This window comes from Trichomycterus rosablanca, chromosome 6, assembly GCF_030014385.1.
Source record: "Trichomycterus rosablanca isolate fTriRos1 chromosome 6, fTriRos1.hap1, whole genome shotgun sequence".
NCBI classification, from domain to species: Eukaryota; Metazoa; Chordata; class Actinopteri; order Siluriformes; family Trichomycteridae; genus Trichomycterus; species Trichomycterus rosablanca.
This window is the reverse complement of record NC_085993.1, coordinates 3,019,529-3,041,659: the sequence shown is the minus strand read 5'-3', so window position 1 is coordinate 3,041,659 and position 22,131 is coordinate 3,019,529. Positions and strand designations below refer to the sequence as shown.

Here is a 22,131-nt window from a genome sequence, read left to right as displayed (position 1 = left end):
ATTAAAAATTAGTGTAACATTTAGTCAACAAATAGTGATTTAACCAACCCTAGAAAGCAGCAAGAACAACAATTGAACTGCTAAATGTAAAAAAAAAGGAACCCCCCGAATCCAGGGTGTAACGGATGTTGGGAAACTAGCAAATGAACTATCAGTGTACTATTAGTAAATCTTTTATTAATCTAAATTTGAGTTTTGATTATGAACTTTTTACAGTCTTAAATTGGGGCGGCACGGTGACTAAGTGGGTAGCACTGTCGCCTCACAGCAAGATAGTCCTGGGTTCGATCCCCAGGTGGGGCAGTCTGGGTCCTTTCTGTGTGGAGTTTGCATGTTCTCCCTGTGTCTGCGTGGGTTTACTCCGGGTGCTCCGGTTTCCTCCCACAGTCCAAAAACATGCAAGTGAGGTAAATTGGAGATACTAAATTGTCCATGACTGTGTTTGATATAACCTTGTGAACTGAAGAAACTTGTGTTAAGATAAACTACCGTTTCCTGTCATGAATGTAACCAAAAGTGTAAAACATGACGTTAAAATCCTAATAAACAAACAAACAATACAGTCTTGAATTAAAAAGTATAATGTGACCAAGTAAAATAGTACCAAGCCAAGATTGTACCAAGTAAGACTGTGGAACAGCAGAAATACTATAAAAATGGTCTTGAATAGACTGTGCAGCAGCTGGAGTACCAAACACACAACATTATGAACTTTCTGTATCCTGTGGGTTGGTGCCAACATAACCAACTAATTCTGCCAACTTTTTCTGCTTCAGCCTTGTGTCACCCTGTCACCTTAATGATCATAAAAATCTTGCTGCTTCCTAAAATTCTCCAGAGCAACTTCTGTTCAAGAACTGAACTGCTGAATTCAACTGAATTACGTGAGTGCATGTAAACCCAACAATCTCATTATTATCATCATCTGATATTTTACAGAAATCTGATTATTAAGTGCATGTAAACACATTGATTAGAGGTGGGTTTATTTTCTTTTTTCCATTGCACCAAACTCTACTCTTGCACCCCTTTAATAAAATCTATTGTAGTAACGTTTTAAATATGTTTGACCAATCAGCTGTCTCTGTGTCTTGCACCACTCACACAGTCCACTTCTGTAAGCTCGGTCCATGCTCAAGAATGTGTTCTGTACTGGCACCAGTATCATTTCACGTACAGATGTAGAAATAAAATCCAGTGTGAACACAATCAAATGGACATGGTTTGAAATGTTTTAATGGCTTTTATTGCTCATGGTTGGATGAATTTTGATTGATGTTTATTCTGGAGGCAGCTGTTCCGTCGAGTCCGGTTTCAGCTGGTTTGGGACTCTGCAAATATGGAAAACATTGTTAAAGCTCAGATCAGACATGATGGTTTTGTAAAGAAAGTGGAAAAATCATTATTTACCTGAACTGTTTGATGTTCCTTGAATTAGTAATGAGGACGCATGTCCTGTCCTCTGTACCTCCTGTCCCGTCTGTTCCAGTGCTTGTTCTGATCTCTGTCACAGTGCTCATTCTTTCTGTAGCTCCTTCTGTTCAGGAGAAAAGAGGAGAAAGTGTTGATGAACTCAAATCTAGAACTTCTGTATCAAACCAGCATTAAAAAATAAACTGCAATTAGTTAGATGCTAAAATAACCTGAACATCCCATTAAAGGACAAGAGGAACTTAGTTGGCTCACTTGCCTAATATGAGCACTTGTGTTCTCCTCAGCACTGGTTCTGTCTGTGGAACCTCTGCTACCTCCTTTGCTCCAGTTTCCCCATGAGCATGTTCTTCCACAGCCATCAAGCTGGTTGTAGTTGGTGGCACCAGGCTGTGATTGTTTTAAAGTAAAAGTCATTTTAAAATAAAAGTTACTGTCCTTAATCCAGTGAAGAAATGGAGGTGTTTGCTCATGCTGGTTTGTACCTTGTTGATCTTGCTGGGGCGGGATGTATTGATGGTTCCATTCCTGATGGTCACTGTCATAAGACCATCATCCTGTTTTTTAATAATTCGCCCCCTACAGCACTTGATGGACGGTGCTTCTTGCTGTTCCTCTTTCTCCTGGGGTTTCTCCTTTTCAGATACTTTGTGGACCTTATTGATGGTTTTGGTGCCCTGATCGTCGCTCTTGGGAACCCAGTTATTCTTTTATACACAGAAAAAAGAAGAAATTATTACAGCTCAGCAACACTGAGAAAACTGACATTTTTATGCCTGTAGGTTGGATCAACCTTTTTGTACCATTACTAAAAATTTAATCCACATGAAAGACTACAGATGGAGTGAGACTAATAGGTCAGGAAAGGTGGATGTATTTACCTGTCTTAGATCCACAATTCCCTGCAGCATGCAGCAGATCCTGGATGATGTTTTTCTCTGCTGGATGATTTTATTTATCGCAGAGAAGTAAAGGTCCAGTAGGTACTACACAAAAAGACGAACGTCGTTACCACAGCAAAATGCCAGCAAACAATCTACAATATATAGAACTGATAAAGTCACCTTCATTTATTTCTACTTAACATTTCATTTTAGTGGTTAACAGACGGAACCTGAACTACTAGTCCAACAAGTGATCAATCATAACCTATTTCTATTTTTTATTGACTACAACCCCCTACCTGGTCCTTTTCCTCATGCAGGTCTTTTCCGACAATGGACAGCAGCCTGCACAGACACTCCAAGTTCTCCTCACTTGGATTCACCACGAGCTTCTGCTCAATCCAGCTGTTTATAAACAGTCTAGGGAGCATCTTCAGTTTCTAAAGCTCAGCGATGAATTCCATGTTGAGGAGCGAGCTTTGGAAAGTCTTGATCTTCTCCTCCTCCAGGTCTTTCTTCAAGCGCTGCTGAACCTTTTCCTACAGTAAATGTTAGCAATGTGTTATTTGTCACCCCCTACATGTTCAGATGTGATCATTTAACATGTATTGACAATTTTTCTGATGATTTATAAAGCTTGTACCTTTCTGGCTTCATTCAGCTCCTTCTGCTTCTTTGTACGAGCCATGTCGTTCTTCCTCTCCTTCTTCAGCTCCTCCTGGCAGCGACTGAGCACCAGCTTCTTATAGGTGGGCACGTCCATCTGGTCATTAATGAGCACAAATTTAGGAGAAATTCACACATACAGATCTACCAATTAAAACTTAGATTTTTTTACTCATGTCTGAGCATCACATATTGGGAAACACAAACCTGCTTTTATTGTACATTTCATAAAGTTCTTCTGTTTTGTTTGGTTTAAATTCTACATAATAGTTTCCATTTTTCTAAATAATAATATATAAAATTTGATTGTGGAGAAACTTCACTCACATCCTCTAGTTGGTAGCAGAAAGTTGCGTACATCGCTGCAGTGTTTGGCTCAGATGTTGCTCTCTCTACAGTGATGTCGATGATCGATTTGAGTCTTTTCTCCTTTTCTGCTCTCCTGCATTCAAGCAGCTCCTCAGAATCAGAAACACTTTTCTCTGAGGGCACCAACACTGGCATGACCACATCATCACATTTACCAGTAGCAACAGATACGTTCTTACTGGGCACTTCATTACTGGTGGAGTTGGAATCAGACCCTACATTAACCAGTGCTGATATCTCAGCATCATTCTCCTCCATTAAATCACTCCACAGTTTTCCAGGTTCTACTGGAACATCCACACTGCCACTCAATGCAGGCAGAGCAGGAATTTCTGGAGGAGGAGATGGAGACACGTTTTGTAGGGCTACAGATTCCAACTCCACACTGGAAATGGAAGCACTCTCAATGGGCACTTTATTAAGGGTGTGGTCAGTAACAGATCCCAAATCATTTGATGGGAGCTTTTGCTCCTCGTCCTCTAAATCAGTGCAGGTCTTCTCTTCTTCTGCCACTGGAACATCCACACTGCCAGGAAGTGATGAAGCTGGAGCTGGATCCTCAGTTTCCACTGGAACTGGAGCAGACTGGAGATCCTGGACAGATTTGTTCTCAGGGTCTATAGAAATAAAGCATGAATAATATTTACACATAATAATATTCTATTGTTTATAGTAGCTGGTCATGCATGAAGCTTCTATATTATTACAGATTTTACATACTTGATCCAGACAGGATCTCCTGTGTGATGTCACGTCCTCCCTGGTTCAGGTCTCGGATTGTGATCTTCTTGCCAGCTCTTTTGGGCAGAGCGGGCGTGGCCTGAGCCAGTGGTGCCTGATGCTGCTGGACATGGTTCATCGTACCAGGTACCACAGAAGGTTGGTACTGAGTGTAGTACCCTGTAAATTAAACCAGAAAAAAGATCCACACATAATCCCCTCATGTGTTGTTTTAAATCAGGAATAAATTACATGATCAAAATTATGTAGACGGCTTTTCTAACTAAAGGATTTAAACACATTGCTAAGAGGTGGTTTGTCTTTGTTAGATGTGTCAAGGAAAATGTCTCTTTACAGGTGAATTTAGAGAATAAACCAGATTCCTGCCATTTAAGAGCTACTAACCATAATTACTGTACTGATACTGCTGCATGTGCTGGTTGTACGGTGAGCAGTACTGTAATAGAAAATAATTATTTTCCCCACACACACACACACACACACACACATACAAACACGATTTACGTAATACATAATAGTACTTTAAATATTAATTCATTTAGTCATTCACTCCTTCATTCATTGTCTGTGTTACCACTGCTCTATTCGATTCAGGGTCGCGGTGGATATAATTCACTGGGTCAACAGTCCATCACAGGTCACACACACACACTCAAACTCAAAAGAAGCTTTATTGGCATGACAAATAAGGACATTCGTATTGCCAAAGCAAGTTACAGAAAAACAATAAAAATAACAATAAGAACAAAAATATACAAAACAGTTACATGTGCAAAAAATATAAAATAGAATAAAATATTAATAAAAACAGTGCAAAATAATAACAATAAAAATTATAATATTTACAGTAATGAGGTAATAACGATCAGTTTGTGTGTGTGTGTGTGTGTATGAGACATGGTCACCCACTGTCCCTCACCTGGTGGCAGGTGTGTGTGTGTGTGTGTGTGTGTGTGTATGAGACATGGTCACCCACTGTCCCTCACCTGGTGGCAGGTGTGTGTATAGAGTGCTGCTAGTGTGCAGCTCTCTCTGTGCTCCCCCAGTAGGTGGGGCAGTTTGTCGGGGTCTGGGAGGGAAGTAAAGTTGGGGATGATGTTATTAAATTTGGGGAAGAATTGGGAGCGGATGTGGTGGTACTTGGTACACCGGGTGAGGAAGTGCAGCTCCGTCTCTACTGTACTGAGAGTGCAGTGCTGACACAACCTCTCCTCCCGGGGCAGCCAGGACCGGGTGTGTCGCCCCGTCTCCACGGCCAGGTCGTGCGCGCTCAGTCTGTACCTCGTCAGGGTGTTTCTTAATTTAGGGTCGGATACTGTGCTCAGATACATTTACATTTACATTTTCAGCATTTAGCAGACGCTCTTATCCAGAGCGACTTACAGAAGTGCTTCTATAGTGAACATTTCATTTCTCAAGTTTAGGTTAACAACAGTCGAAGAACACAAATCTGATAAAACCTGTTAGAACCAAAGTGGCTTTTTTTTTTTTTTTTTTTATGGAAAAGATTGGAATAAAATGTTAGTAAATAAGTACAAGTCAGCCTAAGTGTTTAGTAAAAAGGTGGGCTTTTAATCGTTTTTTAAAGACAGCAAGAGACTCAGATGTTCGGACAGACAGAGGAAGTTCGTTCCACCATTTGGGCGCTAGAACAGAGAAGAGCCTTGATGCTCGTCTTCCTTTAGTCCTGGATGGAGGCTCAAGTCGAGCGAGACTAGAGGCTCGGAGGTTGCGTGGTACAGAGCGGGGTTTGATTAGACCCCGAAGGTAGCTTGGGGCTGGTCCTTTTTTGGCTCTGTAGGCGAGCGTCAGTGTTTTAAACTGAATGCGTGCAGCTACAGGAAGCCAGTGAAGAGAACGCAGCAGTGGGGTGATGTGGCAGTGTTTGGGCTGGTTAAAAACCAGACGGGCAGCTGCATTTTGAATGAGCTGTAAGGGTTTAATCGTGGACATGGGAGCTCCAGCCAGAAGGGAGTTGCAGTAGTCCAACCGTGAGATAGTCTGCTGCACTGTAGTGTCTGTTTAGGGCCAAATAACACCTAATAAATTAAGCCATAAACAAATACCTAGGGGCAATTGTGTGTGTACCAGTGAGTGTAGAAACCAGGAGGTGGTGTTAATGTTTTGGCCGGTAGGGTGCAGCGCTGCGTTGTTGATCTGATATCTTGCCCCCGCTGGTTGAGTAGAGAAGAAGAATTGCGCTCCGTTTCCTTTGTTGTGATGAACGGTGGATTTGGAGCTCATAGCTCGATTCTGTGGTGTTTTAGTTCACATTTGCACTTATTTTATACTCAGTTGTTTCATTATTAAGATCTTTATCTGGAGAGATCATGAGTGGGGGAGTGTATGGAGGAGGTAAGTGCGACTGAACCAACCAATGAATGAATGAGCGCGCCACGTTTAGCTAATGTGGCTAACTGCTCGGTAACACTCATACAAGAAACCGAGTGTTTATTATTTACATTATTATTAGTTATTATTATCTAAGTGCAGATTCAATAACCTTTGATTCTTAAATATGTAGTAGTCCAAAGTTTACATGCATGTATAACGTGCATGTGTATCAAACACACACTTTATTAAAAACAAAACATACATCTAAATCACTTAATAAGTTCATTTTGGTCGTCTGGTAGTTCTTTGGTAGTTCTACAATTACTGACTGTAGTCCATCTGTTTTTTTACATACATTTATAACCCACAGGACCACCACAGAGCAGGTATTATTTGGGTGGTGGATCATTCTCAGCACTGCAGTGACACTGACAGCAGTGCTGCTGGAGTTTTTACCACCTTGGTCCACCTTGACGATCGCTCATCTATTGCTGCTGTTTGAGTCGGTCATCTTCAAGTCCTTCATCAGTGGTCACAGGACGCTGCCCACGGGGCGCTGTTGGCTGGGTATTTTTGGTTGGTGGACGATTCTCAGTCCAGCAGTGACAGTGAGGTGTTTAAAAACTCCAGCAGCGCTGCTGTGTCTGATCCACTCACACCAGCACAACACACACTAACACACCACCACCATGTCAGTGTCACTGCAGTGCTGAGAATCATCCACCACCTAAATAATACCTGCTCTGTGGTGGTCCTGTGGGGGTCCTGACCATTGAATGACAGCATGAAAGGGGGCTAAAACAGTATGTAGAGAAACAGATGGACTACAGTCAGTAATTGTAGAACTACAAAGTGCTTCTATATGGTAAGTGGAGCTGATAAAATGGACAGTGAGTGTAGAAACAATGAGGTGCTTGTAACGTTATGGCTGATCTGTGTATATAGGCATCTATACGGTTTTAAAATGTGCATCTCTAAATTTGCATCCATAAATTATTTTAGGGTTGTATGTTTGACTGTTTTTACCATTTCACTGGACCTTCTATATGCTGCGCAGTTCAGGTTGAGCTACAGCTTTAGTAAATTCGAGTTTTAACATAAGAGCACAATGTATCATTCCTCATTACCTTTGTTTGCCTGACATCATTTTATTAAAGATCTGTCCTTTTTTATCTACCAGATGAAGTTGGAGCTCTGGTGTTTGATATCGGCTCGTACTCGGTGCGAGCAGGCTATGCTGGAGAGGATTGCCCCAAGGTAAGAACAGCTCCAATCCACATTAACCACCTAGTGAATAAACCCTGCAGTGTCGGTGAGAAACTGCTCTGATTTGCAGGCTGATTTCCCCACCGTGATCGGGGTGACGGTGGACAGGGACGATGGCACCACGCCGATGGAAACGGACGGCGAGAAGGGCAAGCAAAGTGGAACTACGTATTACATCGACACCAACCAGCTCAGGGTGCCACGGGAAAACATGGAGGTCATGTCGCCTCTTAAAAATGGCATGAGTAAGTGTTGCTCATTTTTTTGGATGGAGCCAAATTAGATATGCATATAGTACAAATAGTTATACTAGCAGTCATGGTGATTGTTGTGAAGCTATGTTTAGTATAAACAATTCTTGATTGAGGTGGTGACTCTGGAGGTCACAGAGTTAATGTGATTTTTGTTAAGAGTGTTGAGGGACAGCACAGGTAGGGATGGTTTGAGCATTAGAAGGGATGAGAGTTCTGTAGGAAGTGCTGATGGAGCCTCCAGGAAGGCCAAGGAGATTTATGGATGCAGGAGGACATGCAGGTGGTTGGTGGCACAGACGAGGATGCTCAGGCCAGGGCAAGATGGATACGAATGTATATATATTTATCTGTAAGCACGTTTTTCCTTTATCCCTATCTTAGTTGAGGACTGGGACAGCTTTCAAGCCATTCTGGACCACACCTACAAAATGCACTTCAAATCTGAGCCCAGTCTGCATCCTGTACTGATGTCAGAAGCCTCGGTATGTTGATCACACATTTTTAACTGCCGTTTAATTTTTCTATCGTGTTATTAAAGGCAAGACTATCTCATATGTGAGACATTTGCCTTAATACAGCAAGATATTTTAAGGACAAATTACAAGATTTAATATATAAGTAGAATAAAAAAAAGTGGGATCAAACACATGTAATTAATACAGTGCAAAATAATACAACAGCTCCAGCTCCGTGTACCTTCATTCGTTTTTCACTTCAGATCCCAAAGTTAAAAAACAAGAAAACGAGTCGTTATTCGTTTCAAAAACCAACACAAGCGCATGCACGTGCTGACATGCACGTATTTACTTCACATTAAGTGTTGAGAAAGTAATAATAACGTAGCGGTGCGTCTCCTGTTGTTCTGACTCGTGTGTTTGTATATGTGATGTGCATATATTTGCTCTATCTGTAAATACAAACATTATGGGGAGTGATTTCTGTACTGGATGTTGTACGTGGTTGTGTTAGTTTATACTGGATGATCGCCCGACGTCCGACACGTCATTTATTTATTTATCTTCTATTATAGTATTTCTTGTTGTCGGCCAATAAACAACCAAACATTATTAAATTGCATGAACTAACTCTGCAGTAAACAAGGAGCAAACAGCAATTAAACAGCAAATAAATCTGTTAAATAATAATAAAGTGCATGAAGAAGAACGCTGATTAAAATGCATTAAATGTTGTAATAGTTACACAGTAACATGAACGATTAGTTCTGCCTGTATTACAGAACTGAGTTCTATACAGTAAAAGAAAATATTAATGTAAATGTTAATGTTGTGGCGACATATACATAAAATAATGTATAAAGTCCAAACATGGGGGGGTGGGGGGTTAACGAGGGGTTTACTTTAACGGGGTTTTACTTTTAATGTCACACAAGCTCAGCCGGAAACCGTGTCATTCCAACATCTTCCCTACACACTCGCTCCCTGCGCCCTATAGTACACTTAACATTCTTAAAGGGCCAGACAATATATTTGTAATTCACGTTAGACGACAGGAGATGCCTTAGAAAACAACTTTTTTTTTTCTTAGAATAGCTCTTTTTTTTTTTTTTTAAGCAAAAATAATTCTTGTGTGAAGCTTCCCCAGCATGAATATTAATGAAAGTGCCTGTAAAAAAATTGGAACATGTAGCTTTGTCTCAGAAGTGTCTTTTTGTTATTACCTTATGGAATAAAAAAATATAGAGATATATATCGTATATCGCCATTCAGAAAAAAATATCGAGATATAATTTTTGATCCATATCGCCCAGCCCTAATTCCAACCCAAACACACAGTGGCTTAAGGAAATACTTCTTTTTTTTTAAATCCAGATTTAAGAACGTCTAATACTGAGACATTTCTAACAATTATTCCAACAGAGTCCTGCTGGCTTTATGCTGCTGAGTCTACAACAAACTGGAAGCCGATGCAAAGACGTCTAATGCATTTTAGTTTTAGGTTCTGTAGTTTTAGGTTATGTAAGAGTTTGGCTGTAATAATGTTTGAAAATAAAATAAATAATTTAAAAGGCCTCCTTACTTATATACTTGCTTAACCCCATAAACCCAGCTTACCTGGGAATGGGCCTTACGAAGCTGAGTGGCAAACCATGCATTCAAAATAACGTATATAATAGAAATTTGGCATCGTTTGCATCCCCGTTCCAGACTATTCTTTGCACATTAACATTCAGATTATGTTTTTCCCCCTTGTTTGCAGTGGAACACGCGGGCGAAGAGGGAGAAGTTGACAGAGCTCATGTTCGAGCATTACAACATTCCTGCTTTCTTCTTGTGTAAAACGGCGGTCCTGTCAGCGTATCCTTAACGAGTTCATCTGCTCATTGGACGGCTGTTTTTTACCTTTACTGTAAAACTCTACCTATAAAACAGCAATTCAGTACAAATAAGAAGTGTCTAAGAGCACATCTGGTATATGCAGCAGCATCCTTAACCCGGGTTATTACAGATTTGCCAATGGACGATCCACTGGTTTGGTGTTGGACAGCGGTGCCACACACACAACCGCTATTCCAGTGCATGATGGTTATGTCTTGCAGCAGGGTAAGTGTAGTAATAGTATTTGGTCATCCTTAAAAAGGAAAATATAAAATGGATCCATAATATAAACGCAAGATACATTAAGCAGACTCGAACATAAAATGACTAAATGTGTGTTAAAATCCAAACAAACAAACATTCATATTATTATTACACACGTGCATTTAGACGTATCTCATTTGTTTTGGCGGCACGGTGGCTCGGTGGGTAGCACTGTCACCTCACAGCAAGAAGGTCCAGGGTTCGATCCCGAAGTAGGGCGGTCCGGGTCCTTTCTGTGTGGAGTTTGCATGTTCTCCCCGTGTCTGTGTGGGTTTCCTCCGGGAGCTTCGGTGAGGTAAATTGGAGATACTAAACTGTCCATGACTGTGTTTGACATTAAACTTGAACTGATGAATGTTGGGTAATGAGTAACTACCGTTCCTGTCATGACTGTAACCAAAAATTAAAACATGACGTTAAAATCCTAATAAATACACAAATAAATCGTATTTGTTCACTGGTGTTGTTGATGTCTACGTTCCGGGCTTTTGCAGGCATCGTGAAGTCTCCGCTTGCGGGTGATTTTATGAGCATGCAGTGCAGAGAGCTGTTCCAGGATTTAGGCGTTGAAATAATCCCTCCATACATGATCGCATCAAAGGTGAGACATTTTCTTCAGTTAAAAGTTCACTAAGGTTGAGAGCAGTTTGAATAATCTAGCTGCTAATGTTATTGTTTTTTTTTATTATTGTTTAAGGATTCAGTACGTGAAGGTGCACCAGCAAGCTGGAAGAAAAAGGAAAAACTACCTCAAGTTAATCGTTCGTGGCATAACTACATGTGTAATGTAAGGTCCTGCTACTTTCAATACATAAAGTGGTGTAAACAAGTAACTCCCCCTATTTCAGCCATTTCATATACTGCGTTTTTGTCATGATGAATTAAAGCCCATTAAACAGTTTCATTTATTTAAGGAACATGGATATCACCCATTTTGTAATCACTTTTTAAAGAAAAGTGCACTTGGTTGGCACACTGCTATCAACAGGCCGGGCGCCTATCCAGACAATGATTGGCTCATCCAAGGGTGCTGCAATTACGACCTCAGCTGGCTGATTCATTGTGCCTGCACAGAGACCGGGGATAAACTGAGATTGATTCATGACCCTGTGCAAGATACCGATCCCCATATAAACCTGCCTGGTGCAGATGAAAAAGAAGCGGTTGGTCACAGTAAAAGTGGGGAAATGTGATTGGGTAATTGGATACCACTTGAATGGGAGAAAAATAGGGAAAAATCATAAAACGAGAAATATTTTGCCTCCTTCGTTACTCAATCAACCTGTTTAAATTTGCAAGCTGATTTGGCAAAGTTAACTTAGCCAGGCCTGTAAGACGAAACAATGAGTTGAACCTAAAAGATTTTATGAGAAGCAAATTTAAAAATGGCTCAAATTCCCACATCATTAGATAGATAGATAGATAGATAGATAGATAGATAGATAGATAGATAGATAGATAGATAGATAGATAGACACAGATAGATAGACACAGACAGACAGACAGACAGACAGACAGATTGACAGACAGAGATAGATAGACAGACAGACACAGACAGACAGACAGATTGACAGACATAGATAGATAGATAGATAGATAGATAGATAGATAGATAGATAGATAGATAGATACAGACAGACAGACAGACAGACAGATTGACAGACAGAGATAGATAGACAGACAGACAGACACAGACAGACAGACACAGACAGATAGATAGAGATAGACAGACAGACACAGACAGACATAAAAAGACACAGACAGACAGACAGACAGATAGATAGATAGACACAGACAGATTGACAGACAGAGATAGATAGACAGACAGATAGATAGAAAGACACAGACAGATAAGATAAGATAGATAAGATAAGATAGATAAGATAGATAAGATAAGATAGATAAGATAGATAAGATAGATAAGATAGATAAGATAAGATAGATAAGATAGATAAGATAAGTAAGATAAGATAGATAAGATAGATAAGATAGATAAGATAAGATAGATAAGATAAGACAAGACAGATAAGATAAGATAGATAAGATAGATAAGATAAGATAGATAAGATAAGATAAGATAATATAGATAAGATAGATAAGATAAGATAATATAGATAAGATAGATAAGATAAGATAATATAGATAAGATAATATAGATAAGATAGATAAGATAAGATAATATAGATAAGATAGATAAGATAAGACAAGACAGATAAGATAAGATAGATAAGATAGATAAGATAAGATAGATAAGATAAGATAAGATAATATAGATAAGATAGATAAGATAAGATAATATAGATAAGATAGATAAGATAAGATAATATAGATAAGATAAGATAATATAGATAATATAGATAAGATAGATAAGATAGATAAGATAAGATAATATAGATAAGATAGATAAGATAAGATAGATAAGGCAATGGAATGCAGTTAGCATCTACCAGAAGTGCAAATAGTAGCGTTGTGCAAAAACATCAGTAAACAATATCTATGGTTAGAATATTAATTATAACTATTTACACACATGGTTTTGGGTCTATATACATAGTAATACACAATAACAATAAGTATAAGAATGGGAATACAAGGTATGTATAATAATAGTAATAATAATAATAATATATATAATAAGTTAGACACCAATATATTACAGTTAGAAAAAGCCAGCATGATAGAACCTTTCACAAGGGTGATATACAGTTAGGCCCAGAAATATTTGGACAGTGACACAATCTTCATGATTTGGGCTCTGCATGCCACCACATTGGATTTGAAATGAAACAACTGAGATGCAATTGAAGTGTAGACTTTCATGTTTAATTCAAGGGGTTAAACAAAAATATCCTATAAAACGTTTAGGAATTGCAACCATTTTTCTACAAAGCCTCCTCATTTCAGGGGTTCAAAAGTAATTGGACAAATTAACTTCACCATAAATAAAATGTTCATTTTTAATACTTTGTTGAGAATCTTTTGCAGGCAATGACTGCCTGAAGTCTGAAACCCATGGACATCACCAAAAGCTGGGTTTCCTCCTTTGTGGTGCTTTGCCAGGCCTTTACTGCGGCTGTCTTCAGTTGTTGCTTGTTTGTGGGTCTTTCTGCCTTAAGTTTTGTCTTAAGCAAGTGAAATGCATGCTCGATCAGGTTAAGATCTGGTGATTGACTCAGCCATTGCAGAATATTCAACTTCTTTGCCTTAAAAAAACTTCTGGGTTGCTTTCGCAGTATGTTTTGGGTCATTGTCCATCTGTACTGTGACGCGCTGTCCAATCAACCTTGCTGCATTTGGTTGAATCTGAGAAGAAAGTATATCCCTGTACACTTCAGAATTCATCCGGCTGCTTCTGTCTTCTGTCACATCATCAATAAACACTAGTGACCCAGTGCCATTGGAAGCCATGCATGCCCATGCCATCACACTGCCTCCACCATGTTTTACAGAGGATGTGGTGTGCTTTGGATCATGAGCCGTTCCAAGCCTTCTCCATACTTTATTCTTCCCATCTTTCTGGTACAGGTTAATCTTAGTTTCATCTGTCCAAAGAATGCTGTTCCAGAACTGGGCTGGCTTCTTTAGATGTTTTTTGGCAAAGTCTTATGTGGCCTTTACTATTTTTGAGTCTGATTAATGATTTGCACCTTGTGGTGAACACTCTGTATTTGCTCTCATTAAGTCTTCTCTTTATGGTAAACTTAGGTACTGATAAACCTACCTCCTGTAGAGTGTTCTTCACTTGGGTGGATGTTGTGAAGGGGTTTTTCTTCACCATGGAAAGGATTCTGCGATCATCCACCACTGTTGTCTTCCGTGGACGTCCAGGCCTTTTTGAGTCCCCGAGCTCACCAGTGCGCTCTTTTTTCCCCAGAATGTACCAAACTGTTGATTTTTCCACTTCTAACATTTCCGCTATCTCTGTGATGGATTTCTTTTTTTTTTTTCAGCCTAATGATGGTCTGTTTCACTTCCATTGAGAGCTCCTTTGACCGCATGTTGTGGGTTCACAGCAACGGCTTCCAAATGCAAATGCCACACCTGGAATCAACTCCAGACATTTTACCTGCTTAATTGATGATGAATTAATGAGGGAATAACCCATGCAGCCCATGAAATAGCTTTTGAGATAATTGTCCAATTACTTTTGGTCCCTTGAAAAAGAGGCAGCTACATATTAAAGAGCTGTAATTCCTAAATCCTTCCTCCAATTAGGATGTGAATACCTTGAATTAAAGCTGAGAGTCTGCACTTTAAGCCCATATTGATTATATAACTGTATCTTGGATATGTTTTGGTAAACAGCTAAAATGCCAAAACTTGTGTCACTGTCCAAATATTTCTGGGCCTAACTGTAAGTGTTTTATAACTTTGACACTCCCCTTGTGTAATTTGTTTCATCTTGTGTATGAAGTTGTTTACTTTATCCTAAATGCAATAACAGTCAGAATCAGAAAGGGGTGATTACTTTTGTACACTTCTTATGTAGAACGGTCACTGTAATGTAAACTTCATGTAACGTAGTTCTAATGATTTGTGTTGAATCTTTCAGACTGTTATTCAGGATTTCCAAGCCTCCGCCCTGCAGGTTTCAGATTCACCATATGATGAACAGTATGTCAAACATCTTTTCCCTCCTTTCTGTCGACATCTTGTGACTCCTGTGTCTGGTTTCTATTTGATTGTGTGTGCATTATTTGTGAGGAAGCGTATATAATTCGTGGTTGTGTTCCCCTCGCAGGGTGGCTGCTCAGATGCCCACTGTTCACTATGAGCTTCCTAATGGCTACAATTGCGATTTTGGAGCTGAAAGACTTAAGATTCCTGAGGGGCTTTTTGATCCGTCTAATGCAAAGGTAATCTTCATTACCCTCTCAGCAAACTGCCCCTAGTAGTACAGATACCGACAGACTTAGTTTTTAATTAAAGTAATCCACTGGCGCACTCTACTCTGGTACAGACGCAGATGCCTGTTCATTTCAATTTGGTTTTATTAGTTAGATGTTTATAACCACACTACAACCAAAATCTTAGAGTTTTTATAATAGTTCAGCTGCTGTTTCATCTTCTGGGTTTGCCACAGCAGATCAATCTGATCAGCGTACATGATTTGGCACAGTATTACGCTAGATGCCCGTTCTGGTGCAGCCCTCCTTATTTTATCCAGGTTTGGGACTGGCACTGAGAGCACGCTGACAAGTGCACCTCGCAATAGCTAGGCTGTGTGGCCATTCTCACCTCAGACATATCATTTACAGAAACACTTTGACCCTGGTATGTAAACGGAGTGAAAATATAATAATACTGGCCCCATGGGCAGCGTCCTGTGACCACTGATGAAGGTCTAGAAGATGACCGACTCAAACAGCAGCAATAGATGAGCGATCGTCTCTGACTTTACGTCTACGAGGTGGACCGACTAGGTAGGAGTGTCTAATAGAGTGGACAGTGAGTGGACACGGTGTTTAAAAACTCCATCAGCGCTGCTGTGTCTGATCCACTACCGAAATAATACCTGCTCTGTGGTGGTCCTGTGGTGGGTCCTGACCATTGAAGAACAGGGTGAAAGCAGGGTAAAAAAAGCATGTAGAGAAACAGATGGACTACAGTCAGTAATTGTAGAACTACAAAGTGCTCCTATATGGTAAGTGGAGCTGATAAAATGGACAGTGAGTGTAGAAACAAGGAGGTGGTTTTAATGTTATGTAATGTTCAATCTCTTAGACCAGACTATGTGGTTTCTCTAATGTGGCCTGTTCACCTGTGTGTGTTTTAGGGCCTGTCAGGAAACACCATGCTGGGAGTGGGTCATGTGGTGACTACCAGTGTTGGCATGTGTGATGTTGATATCCGACCGGTAAGAGGACGCTAACTGGTTTTAAGATGGTCTGATTTTAAGATGGTCATGTACAAATAGCATCGTTAATAACATTTCCTCTTGTTTTTAGGGGCTTTATGGGAGTGTAATAGTTACTGGAGGAAACACTCTCATCCAAGGATTCACAGACAGACTGAACCGAGAACTGTCCCAGAAAACTCCGCCGGTTAGTGCTGCAGCATGAGTTGATAAAATATGCTGTCATTTTTATGTTGCACTCATTAGAAGTAGGTGTCCCTAAATTAATGGACATTAACACACACACACTTCACTTTTTGAAATGTCTAACTATTGTGTTGCAACTACCCCCCCTCTTTTGATTCCAATCTATTCCATTTATCTTCGATTTCCTTCTGTTGGAATCACGTTGCTAGCTGCGAGCACTGCCCCCTTCCACACTGGCTGAGAAGGGCCAAATCCATTATGCGCACCCTTCGGCATGCGTGTCGGCGTCTAGTCGCATCTTTTCACTTGCCCACAAAGGAGTCTCGAACGAAGCCGCATCACGTTCCGAGAGACATGCTGCGCTCTCTGCCTCGTCGTCCTTCAGCAACGAATTTTCAGACTTTTCCTTCCCATACAGACACAGCCGGTCATTCCTCTGTTTACAGTGGGGCCAAAAAGTATTTAGTCAGCCACTGATTGTGCAGGTTCTCCTACTTAGAAAGATGAGAGAGGTCTGTCATTTTCATCATAGGTACACTTTGTAATGGCACCTGTTTGACCTCGTTATCTGTATAAAAGACACCTGTCCACAGCCTCAAACAGTCAGACTCCAAACTCAACCATGGCCAAGACCAAAGAGCTGTTGAAGGACACCAGGAAGAAAACTGTAGACCTGCACCAGGCTGGGAAGAGTGAATCTACAATAGGCAAGCAGGTTGGTGTGAATAAATCAACTGTGGGAGCAATTGTAAGAAAATGGAAGACATACAAGACCGTTGACCTCACTTGGGGTCAAGATCTCATCCCGTGGGGTCAAAATGATCATGAGAACGGTGAGCAAAAATCCCAGAACTACACGGAGGGACCTGATGAATGACCTGCAGAGAGCTGGGACCAAAGTAACAAAGGCTACCATCAGTAACACACTACGCCGAGAGGGACTCAAATCCTGCAGTGCCAGGCGTGTCCCCCTGCTTAAGCCAGTACATGTCCAGGCCCGTCTGAAGTTTGCCAGAGAGCATATGGATGATCCAGAAGAGGATTGGGAGAATATCATGTGGTCAGATGAAACCAAAATGGAACTTTTTGGTAAAAACTCAACTCGTCGTGTTTGGAGGAAGAAGAAGAACCCAAGAACACCATACCTACTGTGAAGCATGGGGGTGGAAACATCATGCTTTGGGGCTGTTTTTCTGCAAAGGGGACAGGACGACTGATCCGTGTTAAGGGAAGAATGAACGGGGCCATGTATCGTGAGATTTTAAGCCAAAACCTCCTTCCATCAGTGAGAGCATTGAAGATGGAACGTGGCTGGGTCTTCCAGCATGACAATGATCCCAAACACACCGCTCGGGCAACGGAGGAGTGGCTCCGTAAAAAGCATTTCAAGGTCCTGGAGTGGCCTAGCCAGTCTCCAGACCTCAACCCCATAGAAAATTTGTGGAGTCCGTGTTGCCCAGCAACAGCCCCAAAACATCACTGCTCTAGAGGAGATCTGCATGGAGGAATGGGCCAAAATAGCAGCTACAGTGTGTGCAAACCTGGTGAAGACTTACAGGAAACGTTTCACCTCTGTCATTGCCAACAAAGGTTATGTTACAAAGTATTGAGATGAACTTTTGTTATTGACCAAATACTTATTTTCCACCATAATTTACAAATAAATTCTTTAAAAATCCTACAATGTGATTTCCTGGATTTTTTTTTCTCATTTTGTCTCTCATAGTTGAAGTGTAGCTATGATGAAAATTACAGACCTCTCTCATCTTTCTAAGTAGGAGAACCTGCACAATCAGTGGCTGACTAAATACTTTTTGGCCCCACTGTATATAAACATAAACGGAACATAAACACCTTCCAATAAATGCTAAACCCCAGATCACAGCTTAAAAAACAAGTTGCAACAATAAGCTGCATGAAATATACCCACTATTGTCAAAAGGGGCAGCATCAGCCACGACAGAATAACAACACCTCTGTACGTCCTGAGCCTATACAACCTGTGAGATTGTCATTCTGTCATTCTCCCCGGCCATTAAACACCTACAATCTGAATTCTTCAAATACACGCCTGCTTGATGTCTACACCAAAACAATGAAAGAAACCTTTAAACAGGAAAATCTTCAGTCCTCAGGTTTTTGGCGAGTGCAGGCCTGAACGGACAGTTGTAGCCTAGCGGGTAAGGTACTGGAGTAGTAATTGAAAGGCTGCCAGGTTACCACTGTTGGGCCCTTGAGCAAGGCCCTTAACCCTCAATTGCTTAGACAGCAAAAAAATTTTATATACATAAACGACCATAAAAAACAACCCCAAAAAACTCTGATCCAAGTATAAAGCTTAAAGAATAATAATCATCTATATAACTATCATGTATATAACCCACATGTAACCATGGCATTAACTCTACAAAGTACACGATATTGCCAAAAGTATTTGCTCACTCATCCAAATCATTGAATTCAGGTGTTCCAATCACTTCCATGGCCACAGGTGTATAAAACCGAGCACCTCGGCATGCAGACTGCTTCTACACACATCAGTAAAGGAACGGGTCGCTCTCAGGAGCTCAGTGAATTCCAGCGTGGTACCGTGCATAGTGTGCAGAGGTCACCAACTTTCTGCAGAGTCGATCACTACAGACCTCCAAACTTCACGTGGCCTTCAGATGAGCTCAAGAACAGTGTGTAGAGCTTCATGGAACGGGTTTCCATGGCGAATACTTTTGGCAATATAGTGTATGTCTAGTTACTATTGCAATCCACTGTGTGAATGTACACTTCATGATATAAATGAACCTAATGCTTACAGCATCTTTTTTTATTGAACCTTTTGTTACAGAGCATGAGGTTAAAGTTAATAGCCAACAATACGACTCTGGAGCGCAGGTTCAGCGCCTGGATCGGAGGTTCAATCCTGGCATCGCTGGTGAGTACTGTACCTACACCTCGACTGCCCTTTTATGCACAGGGCTCTGCCATGAACGTATCATTTCCTTTATATGATTGAATGCACGTGTTAGCAAACGTTGTGCCTGATACATATGAATACAAAAATATATATAATTCTTTACCTTCTTTTTTAGGGGACATTTCAGCAAATGTGGATTTCCAAACAGGAGTACGAGGAAGGAGGGAAGCAGTGTGTCGAGAGGAAGTGTCCATGATCACCGCCCCCAGTCTTTTTTTGCCTTTTGATCATTTACAGTAAACCAGTTTTTGGTAGTAAAAGCTTTCTTAGTGGACTCAGGAACCTACAGGACACTCGTACCTTCACTGTTCAAACCGTTAGCCCCGTTTTCTTATCAAACCTGTTTATTTTATAACTGTAAGAACTGCCATGGTAACTCTTTTCTATACCCGGTGTTTTCATGCCACGCCTGACAGACGTTTGTATTCAGTATTTTACCTAATAATCGCCATTTAGTATAAAGACAGACTGTGATCCTTCAAGACCAAGACATTTAGAGGAAAAGTTTAGGAGCACCGTGGTTCTTGTGAGCGATTTGATTGGCTGTGTGAAAATAAAGATTTTTTTTTTATGATTCTTTAGTGATTTTATAACTACAATTACTATTATGAACTATGAAAGAACGTTGCACCTTCTACATTCTGTAAAAGCACACACTTATAATTCTTATCAGTAGTCTGTCTGCGCTGTGTTTCGGTAGATATACTGTATATATACAGGGGTTGGACAAAATAACTGAAACACCTGTCATTTTAGTGTGGGAGGTTTCATGGCTAAATTGGACCAGTCTGGTGGCCAATCTTCATTAATTGCACATTGCACCAGTAAGAGCAGAGTGTGAAGGTTCAATTAGCAGGGTAAGAGCACAGTTTTGCTCAAAATATTGCAATGCACACAACATTATGGGTGACATACCAGAGTTCAAAAGAGGACAAATTATTGGTGCACGTCTTGCTGGCGCATCTGTGACCAAGACAGCAAGTCTTTGTGATGTATCAAGAGCCACGGTATCCAGGGTAATGTCAGCATACCACCAAGAAGGACAAACCACATCCGACAGGATTAACTGTGGACGCAAGAGGAAGCTGTCTGAAAGGGATGTTCGGGTGCTAACACGGATTGTATCCAAAAAACATAAAACCACGGCTGCCCAAATCACGGCAGAATTAAATGTGCACCTCGACTCTCCTGTTTCCACCAGAACTGTCCGTCGGGAGCTCCACAGGGTCAATATACACGGCCGGGCTGCTATAGCCAAACCTTTGGTCACTCGTGCCAATGCCAAACGTCGGTTTCAATGGTGCAAGGAGCGCAAATCTTGGGCTGTGGACAATGTGAAACATGTATTGTTCTCTGATGAGTCCACCTTTACTGTTTTCCCCACATCCGGGAGAGTTACGGTGTGGAGAAGCCCCAAAGAAGCGTACCACCCAGACTGTTGCATGCCCAGAGTGAAGCATGGGGGTGGATCAGTGATGGTTTGGGCTGCCATATCATGGCATTCCCTCGGCCCAATACTTGTGCTAGATGGGCGCGTCACTGCCAAGGACTACCGAACCATTCTGGAGGACCATGTGCATCCAATGGCGGTGCCGTGTATCAGGATGACAATGCACCAATACACACAGCAAGACTGGTGAAAGATTGGTTTGATGAACATGAAAGTGAAGTTGAACATCTCCCATGGCCTGCACAGTCACCAGATCTAAATATTATTGAGCCACTTTGGGGTGTTTTGGAGAAGCGAGTCAGGAAACGTTTTCCTCCACCAGCATCACGTAGTGACCTGGCCACTATCCTGCAAGAAGAATGGCTTAAAATCCCTCTGACCACTGTGCAGGACTTGTATATGTCATTTCCAAGACGAATTGACGCTGTATTGGCCGCAAAAGGAGGCCCTACACCATACTAATAAATTATTGTGGTCTAAAACCAGGTGTTTCAGTTATTTTGTCCAACCCCTGTATTTTTCTAGACTTAACATACACCAATAGTTAGGGCCCTACTAAATTAACTTAATTTCACCGACCTAGTTTTAATATAATCACACATTTCACGGCAGTCAATAAATTACACTCATAAACTGAATATAGATAGAATAAATAGAAGCTAAAATACACAGCACAGTTACCTTAATAGTTGAATGTAAACCTAGAACATCATTTAGCGACAGTTTCAAATACGAAAATACTCATCCGTGTACTGACCCCCACCCTGCATCCACAGAACTGGTTGGGAGTTTTCCCCGAGTCGTGTTTTTAGCTGCTTAACACTTCGACATCTTGGACATTTGGACTAAGCGGTTGCTAACTGAATTGCTGTAGGATTGCTAGGATGCCTCATAGTGCAAATAAACATAGTGCAGTAAACATGACGCACTTAGAATGCTGCTTGAATATAAAATGTTACATCGCTAAACACAAACCTTAAAGTTTGTTTCATGGTTTGTGGCACGATTTTTACAGCCGTGAATTAGGTAGGGCCTTACTAATAAGCCATAACATTAAAGCCACCTGCCTGAAATACTGACGGAATAGCTCTGAGCCACCAAGACATGGACTCCATCTGGTTCCAG

At 40.9% G+C, this 22,131-nt stretch overlaps 2 protein-coding genes across 2 annotated transcripts; one reads left to right on the top strand and one right to left on the bottom strand.

Annotated features, from left to right (window-relative positions):
- Positions 1-1,245: 1,245 nt before the first annotated feature.
- On the bottom strand, positions 1,246-2,746 carry LOC134316701 (eukaryotic translation initiation factor 4 gamma 1-like). The gene is made up of 6 exons (XM_062997129.1): positions 2,615-2,746; positions 2,313-2,417; positions 1,917-2,138; positions 1,691-1,821; positions 1,411-1,537; positions 1,246-1,331 (listed from the first exon to the last, which is right to left on the bottom strand). Exons 1-5 carry the CDS (start codon positions 2,744-2,746, stop codon positions 1,435-1,437), a joined length of 693 nt encoding a protein of 230 aa, XP_062853199.1. The 3' UTR covers positions 1,246-1,331; positions 1,411-1,434.
- A 3,572-nt stretch (positions 2,747-6,318) lies between these two features.
- Positions 6,319-20,130, top strand: actl6a (actin-like 6A). Its single transcript, XM_062996516.1, has 14 exons — positions 6,319-6,446; positions 7,606-7,682; positions 7,762-7,936; positions 8,327-8,427; positions 10,163-10,260; positions 10,412-10,506; positions 11,040-11,146; positions 11,243-11,332; positions 15,098-15,159; positions 15,287-15,401; positions 16,322-16,402; positions 16,494-16,589; positions 19,428-19,514; positions 19,672-20,130. The coding sequence occupies exons 1-14, from the start codon at positions 6,422-6,424 to the stop codon at positions 19,750-19,752; spliced, it is 1,290 nt and encodes a 429-aa protein (XP_062852586.1). The 5' UTR covers positions 6,319-6,421; the 3' UTR covers positions 19,753-20,130.
- Positions 20,131-22,131: the final 2,001 nt, after the last annotated feature.